The following is a 16,052-nucleotide window of genomic DNA, read 5'->3' as shown; positions in this document are numbered from 1 at the left end:
ACATGCGGTTTGGTTGGTGGACTTAAGGTAGATTGAAAAGGTAGATCTAATTTGATTTTGGATGTTTTCTTTCTGAAGTATATAGTCCAGTCATGAGCTAGACAGAGATTTTGTAGATTTCAGGAGAGAAGGCATAAGATGCAATCCCTCAGAGAGTGGGAAAATAAGTTTACTATGGGAGGACAGTTACATAACTTGGTGGTGTCAAGGGCCAATTTGACATCTGTGGTTGTAGCTTTGAAGTGACTCGGTCAACACAATTGTGTATGTTTCTCACAGTAGTCCTCTTGATGCTGAGTAAGTGGGCAACCAGGTTTAACCAGGATTAGCGTTTTATCAGGCATCAGTGGATGAGAATTGAAAATGTTGTGAAAAGCATGGTCAGGGAGTTTCAGAATTGTAGACTGGAGATTTAGAAATCAGAGTGGAAGGATTTGAGTGAGGTGGGAGAAGGGTTATGACAGCCACAACTAACACTTATTCAAAGCCTTTTGCCCATCTGTTTTCATGCGGTAACTCATTTAGTACATTAGAAGCTGTACAGAGAATTTGGGGATGTGCTTCCTTTGGGAGATGAGTGACAGGAGACCAGATCTTGTAGAGATGCTAGATTTAAATGGTTTATAAACATGAGGAGATTGCTCTTGCAAATTACAGCGTAAGGTGATAGGAAGTCTTAGGTACCTGTTCTCAATATTGACATTTTGAGGCAACAGCACATCATCTGAAAATTACTAAGATAATTGGATTTGAAGTCAAATGTAAAACTGAGTTCCAGCTCTGCTAATCACTCAGTATTTGAACTTGGACAAGTCTACATCTGGCTTGGTCTCAGCTCCTTTATTTGTAAAAACAATCACCACAAAAAGTGAAGGTAAAATTACATGGTGACTCTGAAAACACCTAACAAGCTGTTAAGCCCTTAACTGTAGTGTTGAGTGTGCTGGTTATGGTTGAGAACAGAGCGGTGCGGAGGAAGAGTATTTTGACAACAATGTGAATGATTGATTAGAACAGAAAAGACTGAGAGCATGTGAGTGTTTGAAAAAAATAAAACACAGCCCAGGCACAGTGGGTAAGGACCTGAGCTAAGCTGCAGCAATGGAAGAAGTTTAGGAGAAATTATAGAGAAGAAGCATTAGGATTTGATCCAAGTACAATCTATCAAGTACTTTTCCAGACACAACTGGGCTTAAATAACTTAAATGAGCTACCCTGGACCCAGCCCAGTTGCCTGGTTGGCTAGTACCAGTGGCCAGCAAGGACTAGCTCTGGGGGTGATGTGGAGTGTGAATTAAGAGCTCTGGTGAAGGAGCTCAGACCTGTGTTCAAATACCAGCTCTATCAGCTCTGTGATCTTGGGCAAGTTATTTAACGTTTGTTTCCTTGTCTGTAAAATAGAGACATTCATACATATCCCATGGTACATGTGAACATTAAATATATGTCAAATGTCACTCACAGAACTCTGGGTTCTGTGAGTGATAAAATCTCTGTAACAATGGCTATAATTATTCACATTAGATCCTGCAACTATCCAGAAAGCAGTGAAGCCCATTCTCCCAAGTGGTAGTACAAGGGAAGGATTGTTTCCAGGAAGGGATTTAATGACAGACCAGATCAATTAAGAATGATGGAGTCAGAAATGACCACAAACAGAAGCCAGGATATACCTAATCTTCAAGCCTGTTGTCAGCAAAGACACATCCTTCTCCACCGAGACTAAGTTTCTTAGGTCCCATTAATTAACTGTTTCACATTTGTTTTCCTCTATGGCTTACTGCTGCCTTCAGTGGCAAAACCCAAGCACACTTCTCGGATATTTTTGCTCAATGATGACTTTCAGGAGCCAACCACTTGTGGCTTTTGTGCAACACTTGTCCTGTGAATGCAACGACTGCCTAAGTTTGATGGAAACAAAGTGGCTAAAAGCAGTCTCTTTGGCTGAAACCTTAAAGCCACGTAGGCCATGTGAGTCCAAAGGAGAGGAGCAGCCTAGAACAGATAACTCAAAGTGTAGCATCCTCTCAAGTCTTAGGCTCCAGGAGGGAAAGCTAGATAGCTTCTTAGACAATATCGTGAACAAGAGGAAGCTGGTACATTAAGCTTCTTTCTCTTAAAAACCTAACCCTGTATGTGGTGGACCCTCCCTGTTGATTTTAAAAGAAACTAATAAGGAGTGGAATGGAGCAGAAAGGACCAGACTATTCTGGGCTGCTCTTGGGAAGAGAAACACACGCCCTGCATGCTCACAGAAATGTGACTGTGTCAAGTTTGAAGTAATGAGACCAACTCTTGTGTTTGGCCTAAGAACTCTGTCTAACTATGTTCTAGAATTTCACATCATCTGCCAATAAATAAAATTGGATGTCAGGGTTTCTGTGTAATATCTCAATGAAGCTAAACAGATCATACCCTTTGGACAGTATTTCAGGATGGGCAAAGTTATGCTAGAATATAAAAATCTGATGGGCTTCATACAACAATGGCTTATTTCTTGCCATCCAAGTCTGCAGAGCTGGTGTCTTTCCTGGGAGCTGCCCTCCATGTGTTGATGCGGCATTCCAGGCTGTTTCCAATTCACAGCTGCTCCATATCCACATATGCAGCTACGAGCTTGGTGGTGGGACAGGGACAAGGTGGGGGGAGCTCTTGGAGACTGGAGCAGCAGCACTGCACTGTAAACTTTCCCCAGAAAGTCACATAGCCCTGAGTAACTTCAAGGGCAAGAGAATGTATTCCTCTTCTGTGCCTGGAATAGAGGTTACAGTAGTAATGGCCATCACCCATAGTTCTTTCAACAACCCAGTTACCAGCTCTCATTTTAAATTTTCTTTGTATTATCCCTTTAAGGAAAATCAGAAGAGGACTTTGAATTTGTGTAATACTAAAAATTCTTCAAGGCCTTTTCAGATTTCTTAACCGATATTACTTCCAATCTTTAAAATACATAGTTTGCAAAGGAAGCTTTTATAGAGTATTGAATAAATAAAACTTTCATTGCTTAAGAAACAATGTCACTCCCAGCTGGAATCTTCCCATTATCCCTGTCCCAAGTTCTGGGATGTGGGCCAGCACTCCATGGTAAGATCCCGTTAAAGCAAAGGACCTTTTGCGCACCTGCAGCTAAACCTGCCCGGGTAAGATAAAAATAGTCCCACAGTTTGGCAATTTTAAATGTAGAGAAAAAGTGTTTTTCAGTAAAATTTCTAGCCTATTGCTGAGCTCTTTCATCATGGGTCATAGTAACAGCTATGAATTGTTGAGCATTTACTATGCTAAAATGGTGAGTGGTTTGCATGCAGGTCTCATTTAAATTTTATAATACAGATACACTTTTATTATCCCAATTTTACGCCAAAGAAATGAACTTAACGAGGTCCCCTAATTCCCCTACTCCTTCACAAACCAAGATTTGGACCCAGATCATCTGACGCTGGAGCCCTTCCTCTTAACCATTATCCTAAACTGCCTCTTAAATATTCTTGAAATAAGTCTTAAGGGAAGTGGAGCAAATGTTGCAATCTCCATATAAACAAATGTTCTTGAATCCAGTGCCCTGACCAGCAGGGATCCTATGTGGCTACTCAGTCCTGGAGAACTGCTGCCATCATCCCTTGCTCTGTATTTCCAAGTTGTATTCCAGCCCTAGAGGTCAGGCATGCGGATGGAATTCTGATTTCTGACCCTTTCATTAACAAAGCACTCTGCATGTTTCTTGTGTCTTCCAGTTGATCGTCCTCCAATGGAACCCTCCCAGTATGTCTCAGTTGTCCCTAAATATCCAGACAAGATGGGATTTGATGAGGTAGGAAAGGTGTCGATATGTGTGTGCATGTGCATGTGTGTGCAGGCTTATGTGTCTGTTTCGGAACGTGAGCCTGAGCTTGCATCTGAGACCCAGCAAGATTTGGCTTCGTTGCTGAAATGGCTCTGAGGTCTTGGGAAAACGACTTGGTTTTTGTTGTTCCTTAGTTACTTTATCTTAAAAATAGGAGGATCATGATAAAAGGTAGTTAATCATTTACTCAGAAATAAATTACCATTTAGTAATGAAAGTAAATTGATATTTTCTAGGAGCAGATATTGCCATATTTTTAATCAACCGTTTAATCAAAGTTCAAGAGTAAGGTAGAGAGGATACATGTTTTAGATATGGAGGACTTTAACTTCATTCTGCCACATCGAGCAAGTGGGAACTGTTCTGGAACTTTCTGTGCTTTATTTTCTCTCTGCTGTTCTTCCCTGGGAAAAGGTTGGAGAACAGGGTTGAGAGGACAAAGAAAGAAAAAAAATTGTTTTAAAATTCTGCCTTTCAGCAGGCAAGAACTTCATACTAATATTCTAAGGGTTGTATTTATTATTGAGTTTTAGTTGTATAAGGAATGAAGCAAACATATTAAGAGGTTTCTTTCCTGACAATGTGCATAACAGATACTTGGCAGGAATTGTGACTCCATGTCACCAGCTCTCTCATGGGTCCCTCCTATAGCTGCCAAACAGTATTCAGAAGGAGCTTGGGGGTCTAGGAATCCACAAACTGAGAATTCTTCCATGGACTCTGGTTATGTTGCAGATCAGGCTTTGAGCTTGGTGCTCATCGCCACCGTTTAATCGAAGGAAGATGCCTTGTTTGTCACATGGTAACATATACATACATGTCCCCAAAGTACAGTCTTCTCAAAGGGATTTGACACTGGAACTGGGAATCAAGATTTCTCCCAAAAACTGATTTAGAGCTAGACCTAAGGAATGGGGAAAGAGTATTTCATGAATATTAAATGGAGAAGAGTTAACAGCTACTATGCTGTTTCCACAGAGGGCGGAATGAGAAGAGATGAACTACATGTAGTGAGGAATCAGACTCATTTGCAAATAGTTTTCAAAAATGCTCAGGGTTACAGAGAAGGTTATCCCACACCCAGAGTGGACCAGCTTCCACATGTAACTGTAGCTTTCCTTCCCTGCAGCCCTCTCTTGGTTCCCTAGGAGAAAAGACCCAAGTGTCCTTACATAGATTTATTTTTCCTCCTAAAAACATTCCTATGAGGACCAAACCAAAGCAAACAAAATAAGACAAAACGCAGATCTTCCAGTTCTGATCTTCCTTGGGCAGGACACGGTGTAAGGACCGGGTGACTCCTAGAGTCCTTCAGGAAAAAGCCAACTCCGTGAAGTGGCATGGGCTCGGAGACTCTACTTTCCTGAGTCTGCGGTAGTCACCTCCCTGTATGGAACAGATAGCATGGTAGAAAAAGGGCTTTTCAGGGGCCTTTCAATCCTCCTAGGACTCTGTGACCTCATTGGTGGTGTCTGGGCTGCATTTGGCTGTGAGGCTCTTTTTTCTGTTTACTGTTCACTAAGTATGAGCGAACCGTCTGTGTTTTTCCTTCGTGGCTACAGTTTTATTGCTCTTGTCCTGGCAGGGGCTGCAACTGGATTGTTATTTACTAAAAGTCTCCCCAGACTGGAGATCTCTGATTTGGGGGGCCTTTTTGGATGCATTTTTGTTGATTTTTTTGTTCTGTTTCTTCTGTTCTCCTACAGTGACCCCAGGTGGCTCCATGTTTATTCCTGGAAAATATCCTTTCCTTTCCATATCTGGAAAATTAGAGGATGAGACATGATCCGTCACAGTATGATTCTGACTAAAAGAACACAATCCATTAAGTTATAAAGTCCAAAGTAATGAGGCAAATAGAGTAACCACAGAATATTATGTTTTTTACAGAATAATTGCCCAGTTAGGTAAACAAGGAAGGTAGTAAAATTAGGATGCACTTAATCTACTTGGCCCTAAATCAGGTGGACAATTTCTTCAAAGAGAACATCTTGCTCCTCTATCAGTTTCTATGACCAGGGATTTATAAATGGATATAAATGACAATATTTTGCAAGGAAGGGTTGAAATTTTAGTGTAGCTTTTAATTCCAGTGAAACATATATATATGACTGCATTCAGAATGACATGTGAACCAAACCTTAACACGGTACAATCTGAACTCAAGACTGGTTCTAAGACAACGTTTCTCCTTTATTCTGGCCATAACAGAAAGCCTACTTTATTATAAAACACCATCTTAGACGTTTTAATCTGTACTGAATTTGAAAGACAAGTTTGTTCACCTTCTTATTTTTACAGAACTGGACCCAGAAACATTAATGTCTTCCTCAAAGTCACCCAGATGGTTAGTCAGGATGAAGTCACCACCACCTGACTTATTTCTATAGTTTCTGCTTTACTATGCTATGTGTCATCATTTCTCACTGGCAGATAAAGTCACTAGTTTAACATTTAAAGTGAGTTTCTTACTGCTTGTAGCAAAAGGACCTTATTAAAACATTGATTTTCCTGTAATGGCATTCACAAAGCTTTAGGTACTTTTGTGGTTCATTAAATCTGGGAATAGTGAGGACATCTTCATTATCTGTAACTCTTGTTGTCCTTATAAAAAATGCGTTGGCTGTAAATGTGTACACTTATTTCTGGTTCTCTATTCTGTTCCATTGGTTTTTGTTTTGTCTGTTCTTATGTCAGTACCATGCTGTTTTGGTTACTATAGCTTTGTAGCATATTTTGAAGGCAGGTAGTATGCTGCCTCAAACTTTGTTCTTTTTGCTCAGAATAGCTTTGGCTATTCAGGATCTTTTGTGGTTCTATGAAAATTTTTGGATTTTTTTTCTTTTTCTATGATAAATATCATTTGTATTTTGGTAGGGATTGCATTGAATCTGTTTATCACTTTTGATAGTATGGACATTTTAGCAATATTAATTCTTTCAATCTATGAACATGAGATATCTTTCTATTTTTAATGTCCTTCCATTTCTTTTATGAGTGTTTTATAGTTTTCATTATACACATCTTTAACTTCTTTGGTTAAATTTATTTCTAAGTATTATTAATTGTTTGTAGCTATCATAAATGGGATTTTTTTTCTATTTCTTTTTCAGATTCTTTGTTGTTAGCATATATAAATACTAAATTTTTGTTCGTTGATTTTGTATCATGTAACTTCACTGAAGCTGTTTATCAATTCTAATGGTTTTTTTGGTGGAGTCTTTAGGTTTTTCGAAACATGGGATCATGTGTTCTTTGACCTCTTAAAGAGCAGCTTTTTTAAACTTCCCTATTTCCAGAGAAGGGAGAACATATTTATCAATGAACATCAGAGAAACAAAGAAAGTTAAGTCACTACGAAGAGTTGAGCTTTGCAAATAATTCAGTTTGAATTAATATCATTTACCTTAAATAAACACTGGTCTGAGATAAAAACAAGTTTTCACCACAGTTCTTCCTATCCTTTCTACTTCTTCTTCTATCTAAAACACTTACTAAACTTTTTTAAAAGCCTAAAAGAAGACTTGAATAATTCATGTGTCTTTTCCCTTTTTCTTCTTGCATTAGATTTTCATGATAAACCTCAAACGCAGAAAGGACAGGCGGGACCGGATGCTGCGCACACTGTATGAGCAGGAGATTGAGGTCAAGATTGTCGAGGCTGTGGATGGAAAGTGAGTTAGATTTCTTCTCCCCTTGCAGATGTGATTGGAGTGGGGATATGTCTTCTCTGACAGACAGTTAGTCCCGGGTGGGGCTCAAAGACTCTTTGGTCATTAGAGGATAGTCCTGTTTTTAAAACAGCCATGTGCCGCCTATAGTAGCATTTAAGTTAATTTAAGCCTGTATAGCAGGCATGAAATCCACTCACTAGCCAGTGGTCTTTGGTCTTCATTATACTGAAGACTCACATTGGATGTGATTGTCCCATCTCTGGGGGTTCTTGAAACAGTTGTGGTGTTCAGCTCTCTGTAGTGTAACAGAAGGAATGTGTTCAGAATTGTGTTCAGAGCTGAATTCGAGCATAAAGTGCTGAAACTAGGGCAACCTGAAGAAAATTGATGGAAAAATGCATAAAGGTCTACATGTCCTGTTGCATGAGATGCCTGCCACAGTCTACCTAGATTGATCATAGTGGCCACTTTTCCTGGAAACATGGCAGGAAAGTAACACAGATCTAGTTAGATCCCTTCTTTTTGTTTTATCTTGTTTGGCTTTGCCCTTGTATTTGACACCCTAAACTATTTCAAGGCATAGATTTTTACAAAATGTGCCTTTCCATATTATATGTTGGTTTTGAATATCAGTTCCTTTGTTTTCTATTTGCATAACCCCAACTAAGGAGTATGACTAGCAGCTGTTGAAGTTCTTATGACTCTCTTAGAGAATCTCATCAGTGTTTCTCAAAGTGTGACCTGGACACTCACATCAGAGTCCCCAGGGGTGGTTAAGGGGGCAGCTGCCTCAGTCCCATCTCACACCTACTGAATTATGCTCTATGAGGCTGGACCTAGGAACTGCATTTAAGAAGCCTCAAGGTGATTCTTGGATAGGATTGCCACATAAAATACTGGATAGCCAGTTAAATTTGTCCTAAACAACATGTAGGGGTTGGTTATACTAAAAAATTATTCATTATTTATCTGGAACTTAAATTTGACTGGGTGTTTTATGTTTTTAAATTCCTAAATCTGTCATCCCTATTCTTGGGTGCAGTAGAGTTTAGGAACCACTGCTTCAAATGCCTCCAAGAGCCTCAATCCCATTTGTAGGCCACATGGACCAGGGAAACTAGTTGAGTAGTGAGAATTCTATATATATTCTGGATGCAAGTCATTTATCACATATGTCATTGTCAAATATTTTCTTCAAGTTTATGGATTATGTATTGTCACACTTTCATGATGGTGTACATTGAAGCAAAAGAGTTTTTCATTTTGATGAAGTCCAATTTATTTTTTGTTCTTGTTGCTAGTAATTTAGTTGTCATACCTAAGAATCCATTGTCAAGTTCAAAGCCACGAAGATTTAATTAATGAAGTTTTCTTCTGAGAGTTCTACAGTTTTATCTATTACATATCTCTGATCTATGTGGAGCTAATTTTTGTATATGGTATGAGTCAGGGATCCACATTCATTCTTTTACACATGGTTATCCATTTGTCCCTTCAACATTTGTTAAAAAGACTCCTTTCCCTTGTCGAATTGTATTAGCACCACTGTAAAAAATCAGTTGCCCATAAATGTAAGGGTTTATTTCTGAACTCTCAATTTTATTTGATCCATATGTCTGTCCTTATGCCAGTACTATACTGTCTTGATGACTGTAGCTTTTTATGTAAGAAGTCCTTCAATTTTGTTATTCTTTTCAAGCTTGTCTTAGCTATTCTGGGTCCCTTGCATTTCCATATGAATTTTAGAATTAGCTTGTCAAGTTCCACAAAAAAAGAAAACAGCAGCTGGGATTTTGATAGGAATTGCATTGAGTCTGTATATCAACTGGGGGAATATTTCCATGTTAACAATATGAAGTCTTCTGATTCATAATCGTGATGTCTTTTTATTATTTAGATCTTCTTTAGTTCTTTGAATGATATTTTTTTATTTTCAGTATACAAGTCTTGCATTTATTTTGTTAAATATATTCCTAAGTATTTTGCTCTTTTGCTGCTATGGTAAATGGAACTGTTTCCTTAGCTTTATTTTCAGATTGTTCATTGCTAAATGAATAAGAATACAATTGATTTTTGTATATTGATCCTGTATCCTGCAACTTTGCTAAACTCTTTTTATCAGTTCTAATAGTACTTTTTCCTTTGTGTGTGTATATTCCTTAGGATCTTCTACATACAAGACGATGTCATATGCAAGTTGAGATAGTGTTATATGTTCCTTTCAAACTAGGATACCATTATTTCTTCTTCATGTCTAGCTATCCTTGCTAGATCATCAAGTACAATGTTGAATAGAACTGGTGAGAGCAGAGTTTCTTGATTCGTTCCTGATCTTAGAGGGAAAGCATTTAGTCTGTCACTGCTAAGTATTATATTAAATGTGAGTTTTTTACAGATGGCCTTTATTGGGTTGAGGAAGTTCCCTTTTAGTCCTATTTTGTGACTTTTGTCTGTTAATATGGCACATTACTTTAATCAGTTTTTACATGTTAAAACAAACTTGCAACCCTGGTATAATCCTGGAATTATTAATATAGATAATAATCTATATTAATAAGTGATATTGGTCTGTAGTTTTCTTATAATGTTTTCGGTTTTGTATCAAAATAATATTGGCTTCATAAAATCAGCTAGGATGTGTTTCTTCCTCTTCTCTTTTTTGGAAGTTTGTGAAGGATTTGTGTTAACAATTTTTAAACATTTGGCAGAATACCCTAGTGAAGTCATCTGGTTCTAGGCTTTTCTTTGTGGAAAGTAGTTTTATTACTAATTAAACTTACTTGCTTGCTATAGGTATATTTACACCTTCCATTTCTTCTTGAATAAATTTTGGTAGTTTGTACCTTTCTATCAATTTGTCCATTTCATCTAGGTTATCTAATTTGTTGGCATACAATTGTTCATAGTATTTTCATATAATCTTTTTTACTTTAATAAGGTATGTAGAGGTGACCCCCCTTTCATTCCTGACTTTAATAGTTTGAGTCTACTTTTTTTATTTTTTAAATATATCAGCTTAGGCAAATAATTGTCAATTTTGTTGATATTTTCAGAGGACTGGCTTTTGGTTTTGTTGATTTTATCTATTGTTTTTCTGTTCTCTATTTTATTTATTTCTACTGTAGTCTTTATCATTTTCTTCCTCCTGCCTGCTTTGGGTTGAATTTTCTCTTTATCTAGTTTCTTAAGATGGATGGTAAAATTATTTATTTGAAATATTCTATTTTCCTATAGGCATTTGCCCCTGTAACTGTATCTCCAAGTACTACGTTAGGTGTATCCCATAAGTTTTGGTATGCTGTGTTTTCATTCATCTCAAAATATTTTCTAATTTTTCTTGTGATTTCTTCTTTGACCCATTGGTTAGGAGTGTATTGTTTAATTCCACATTTCTAAATTTCCCAAGTTTCCTTTTGTTGTTGATATTTAATTTCATGCCACTGAGATTGGAGAACATACCTTGAGTGATTTCAATCCTTTTAAGTATACTGAGGCTTAATTTATGACCTGTATGGTCTTTATGGTCTAAAAAAAATGGAATTTCTTAAAGAATGTTCCATGCACACTTGAAAGTTTGTATTTGGCTATTGTTGGGTGGAGTGTTCTAGATGTCTGCTAGGTCTGATTGTTTTAAGATATTATTCAAGTCATCTGTTTCTTTGTTGTCCTCCTGCCTACTTCTATTATTGCAAGTGACATATTGATGTCTTCCACTATTATTGTTGCGTTGTCTGTTTCTCCTTTCAATTCTTCCAGTTTCTGCTTCATGGTTTTGAAGCTCTGTTAGGTGCATATGTATTTATATTGTTATGTCTTCCTGATGGATTGACTTTTTTGTCATTAAAAAATGTCCTTCCTTGGCTCTAGCATGAATTTTGTCTGAGATATATTTTGTCTAATATTGGCATAGCTCTGCCAGCTTTCTTGTCATTGCTGATTACATAGTATATCTTTGTCTATTCTTTTATTTTCAACCTGTTTTTGTCTTTTAGTCTAAAGGCTGCCTCTTGTAGATACTACATGGTTACATTATTTTTTAAAACTCATTGTGCCAAATTCTACCTTGATTGCAGAGTTTTATTCATTTGCCTTCACTACCTTTTTTCCCAGATCCTTAAGGTGAGCCAGAGGTTAGAGAATAGGGACTGTTCAACCTTTTCCTGGGTGCATGAACAGTCCTGAATATGCCTGGGGCCTTCTAGATTCTCAGGGATATTTTGGAGCATTTCAAACTCTCTATGGACCTCTTATTCCTGCTCAAACAACTGTAATGTTAAACAGTTGTTGCTCATGGGTTTTGACAAACGCCCTGCAGATGGTGCTGTTCACAGAAAATGAACTGTGAGTCAGGTCAAATCAAGACAAGCTCTGACAATGTAGCTCTTCAGGGAGCTACCAGGCAGGTTGAATAGAGATTATTTTCTGGAGGTAGGTCTTTAGGTGAGTCTCAGTCCATTTTGTCCCCGCCAGTGGCTGCAGCTGTCGTAGTTGTAAGGCTACTGGTTTTCAAGGCTTTTGTAGGGCTGGGGAGAGCAGGTTAAGATTAGGGCAGTTGTGAACTCCACAAAAATCACTGCGTTCGCAGAGATTCAGCAGTGAGTCTTGATTAAACACTCCTTGAATTATTAAGCAATAGTTTAGCTAATTTCCAGAGGTCTAGAAAAGTTAATTTTGACATTTTTTTTGCCAGTGTCCTTATTGCTTGTAGAGAGGAGTAGATTTTCAGAGGTCCTTACTTCACTATTCTCGAAACGCTTCCCTGCATGTTTTTTTGTTTTGTTTCGTTTTGTTTTTCCATTGTTTTTATTTTAGGTGCAAAGGAGAGACAAAGAAGCACGCAGTTCCTCTGCTCATTCCTTCCTGTGCTCATCCCTTCCAATATTTAATACTCCTAGAAACCACTTTTCCTTCATTAGGAGCGTACTTATTAAACGTTGTCAAAAAACTCATGATGCTGAGAACTATGTTGGGCACTATGAGGGATACACAAAAATATGATACCCTCTTGTCTTCACAGACCACATAATACTAGCATGACACATTAACCTTGAGGAAGTTGTAAGGAGTAAAGGGAAGCCTGAGAAGTCTCTGTCTGTGTGCATAGAGGCTCTGTTGGGGCGGTGGGCAGGGAGGCAGCCAGGAGCAGTGGGAGAGGGGTGTTTGCAGAACTTTCTCTCTCTCTCTCTCTCTCTCTCTCTCTCTCTCTCTTTCTCTCTGGCATCTGTGGTGGGGACCTTTGACTTGCTAATTTTCAGACACGTTTTCTGTGATGCAGGGCACTCAACACAAGCCAGCTGAAGTCCCTGAATATTGAAATGCTCCCTGGCTATCGAGATCCCTATTCCTCCAGGCCTCTAACCAGGGGTGAAATTGGCTGCTTTCTCAGCCACTACTCAGTCTGGAAAGAGGTAAATAATGCTGTGTTCAGATTGCAGTTTTATGATGAGGCAAAAGGAAAGTAGGCTATCGTAGGTGAATTAGGGCCAGACGTAAAATGAGCCCATAGCTGTTCTGGAAGTGTGCATGCGAGCTGCTCCTGCCTGTGTCTCCCTCTGACTCGAGACCAGCAACAGAGGGGCAAGGAGGAGTAGCTTTGGTGCCATGCGGGATGATGACAGGAGGAGATACCATGTCCTACGTGCCACACTTTTATTAATTCATTCTCATCATTAGCAGGAATACCTTCTACGGTACCTATTATGACATCACTTATTAAGTGATTTTATACAACAAATCACACAGAAGTCATGTGAGGTGGGTTGGGAAGGACAGACCACTTTTACCCAAGAAGAAATTATTAAGTAGCTTGTCTAGGGAAGAAGTGGCAGTGCCAGAACTTGAACCCCTGTCTTACAGATCAAGACATTTCTGGAGGGGGCATTTGTGTGTAGGGTTCCTGATAAAGAGTCAGTTTCCACAACAAAAGAGAAAGTTCCTGAAGAAAGTCGTCTTGAACACTTTCTCTTTTAATGATCCAGTATATGCCTGCCTTTTTTTTTTCTTTAAACTTTAAGTGAAATGTAATAAATAGGTATAAAAGTACATAGATCAAAAGATATAGCTCAGAGAAATTTCACAAACTGAACAACACACCCATGTTAATCAGCACACAGATCCAGAAGCAGGTAACCAGCATCCCAGAAGTGCTCCCCACCATATTTCCTTCTAGTCACCAGTCCCCAAGGGTAGTCACCATCTTGACTTCTAAAGCTTTATCTTTGTTTGTACTTTCTTTTATATGAATGGAGTCATACAGTGTATGTACTCTCCCAACATGACATTTAGGAGATTCACCTATAAAATTGCATTTAATTGTGGATCATACATCCTCACTTCTGTGAATATGCCACAGTTTATTTATCTATTCTACTGTTGATGGCCATTTGCTTAGATTCCAGTTATGAACCTGTACTACAAGACTTGTGACTTTTTAATACATTTTTATCTAATAAAAATTGGGTGTCGAACTTTTCATAGGTTATCTTCCTACTGATGACCTTTACAGGTAATTGACCGAGAACTAGAGAAGACTCTTGTAATTGAAGATGATGTGCGTTTTGAGCATCAGTTTAAGAAGAAGCTGATGAAGCTGATGGATGATATCGACCAGGCTCAGCTGGACTGGGAACTGATGTGAGTGACAAGATGATCTTGTGAAAGGGCTCTCAGAGGCACTCAGTTCTTTCCAAGGGCAGAGAGCCCCACCTTTGTAGCCAGTAGGAGATACAGCTTAAGCTTCCACTTAGCTGGTTTTCTTTCCATAATGTTCTCAGAAACAAAAGTGGGTAGAGGTTAGCCACTGGATTTTGCATCCTTCTACTCTTCAGGGTGGGAAACTGTGGAAGATTCTCTGAGACCTGGAGTCTGCCTGCAGATCAGGGGCCTTCAGACAGAGCCAAGGTGTGACACTGAGCACTTACTTAGGAGCGCAGCAGAAATCCCACCCTCAAGAAGTGTGGCCCATGGAGTGGGTGTGATGCGGGAAGAGAGGCCATTTATTCAAGTGCCAAAGTCCTGTGTCATATTTAAGCCTCAGATGCTGGGAGAGCAGATTGCCCCTGCAGTTCTGAGAAGGTGAGAGGTTAGAGGGTCGGCCAGGGAGCTCCTCTGTTGGGAAATGAGGGTGCACAAACATGGAGAACATGGACAACCAGATCTGAGGATGAGTCTGAGGCTGACACAGGAAAACCAGGCTCACCAAGGGAGTGCTGGCTCTGAGCTGGCATTTAGTTAATGTTCTTTGTCTACTGCCTTGGGAATCTAGTGGTTTCTACTTTTTCCTTTTCCTTTCCTTTTTCCTTTCTTTTCCTTTCTTTTCCTTTCCCTTCCTTTTCTTTCCTTTTCTTTCTTTTCCTTTTTTCTTTCTCTCCCTCCCTCTTTCCTTTCTTTTTCTTCCTCCTCTCCCTCCTCCTTCTTTCTCTCTCTGATTTTCTTTTTAAAACAAATGACACTTTCAGCTTCCCTCCAATGAAGCAGAAAGTTCCCAGGCATTATGTTTGCTCCCAGCTGTGTGTCAAAGGCAGTTCATCAACTCAGAGCCTGCTTCTTTGGAGCAGCTGCAGCAGAGGAGCTGTCCCTGCACCTCCCACCCGCAGGGGGAGATTTAACTATGAGTCCAGGTGAAATACTTGTTTCCTCAGAAAATGGGCCACTCTGAGCTCAAAAGAAACCTAGCAATGGCTCAACTAATGTGTTACTGTGTAATAAGACATCTATACTCTGTCAGATTTCAGTCATGTGGTCATGTGGTTAAACTTGGCATTCTGCACAGTCCCTTGAGATCACTGTTTTTTCCTATATCCTCCAGAAGTCTCTGCACTTCAGCCTTTCTGATGGATGGCTCCACAGCCTATGGTTAAGGCCTCTCACGCATGGAGCCTGGAATCTACTTGATGCCCACGTGACTTGTGTAAAGGCAACTTTCACTTAAGTCTCATAATCACAGAAGACTGAGCCCAGGGAATCTAAGGTTTAGAGCTGGTATACTTTCCTGTTCACATGTAGTTTGGTGGGTGCATTTCTCAGGACAAAGTACCAACAGATCCAGGAAGGAAGGACAGCTGTCTTGATAAGGATACAGGAAGAAAATGTTCTCTAAATTTCACAGATGATTGATCAAGTCAAAATATTCCCTTAAAATCTATTATATAGTCTTAAAGAATGATAACAGTTTTAAATTGTACCTGTCATTTTCTAAAACAAAAAAGAAGCGAATGTTACTTAACTCTAAAACATGAAAGGTAATAAGCTGTCCATGATTGCCACATTACATTTTTCCAGAAAATAGTAAAATGAAAGAATACCACAAGTCATTGGAGTCATCTAGGGACTGTTGTTCAATAGATATATAATGCAAGCCACATATGTCATTTTCAATTTTCTAGTAATCACATTAAAAAGGAAAAAATAAATTAAGTCAAATTAGTTTAAATAATACATTTTACTTAACCAAACAGAATCATCATTCTGGTATGTAATTAATATTTTAAAACCATTAATGGCATAGTTTACCTTCTCTTTTTTTTTTTTTTTTTTTT

The 16,052-nt window shown here is 38.8% G+C and overlaps 1 protein-coding gene across 4 annotated transcripts in view; it reads left to right on the top strand.

Annotated features, from left to right (window-relative positions):
* Nucleotides 1-16,052, top strand: part of COLGALT2 (collagen beta(1-O)galactosyltransferase 2) — a 115,433-nt gene that overhangs the window by 87,183 nt on the left and 12,198 nt on the right. For all 4 annotated transcript variants that reach the window (XM_017524384.2, XM_017524386.2, XM_017524385.2 and 1 more), the window contains 4 exons: nt 3,732-3,808; nt 7,409-7,515; nt 12,791-12,923; nt 14,021-14,148. In XM_017524384.2, the coding sequence (XP_017379873.1) occupies nt 3,732-3,808; nt 7,409-7,515; nt 12,791-12,923; nt 14,021-14,148 (445 nt within the window). The remainder of the gene's footprint in view (nt 1-3,731; nt 3,809-7,408; nt 7,516-12,790; nt 12,924-14,020; nt 14,149-16,052) is intronic.

The sequence above is a fragment of the Cebus imitator genome, unplaced genomic scaffold, assembly GCF_001604975.1.
Source record: "Cebus imitator isolate Cc_AM_T3 unplaced genomic scaffold, Cebus_imitator-1.0 Scaffold33, whole genome shotgun sequence".
Lineage (NCBI taxonomy): Eukaryota > Metazoa > Chordata > Mammalia > Primates > Cebidae > Cebus > Cebus imitator.
The sequence above is the reverse complement of the archived record's forward strand: the minus strand, read 5'-3'. Positions and strand labels throughout refer to the sequence as shown.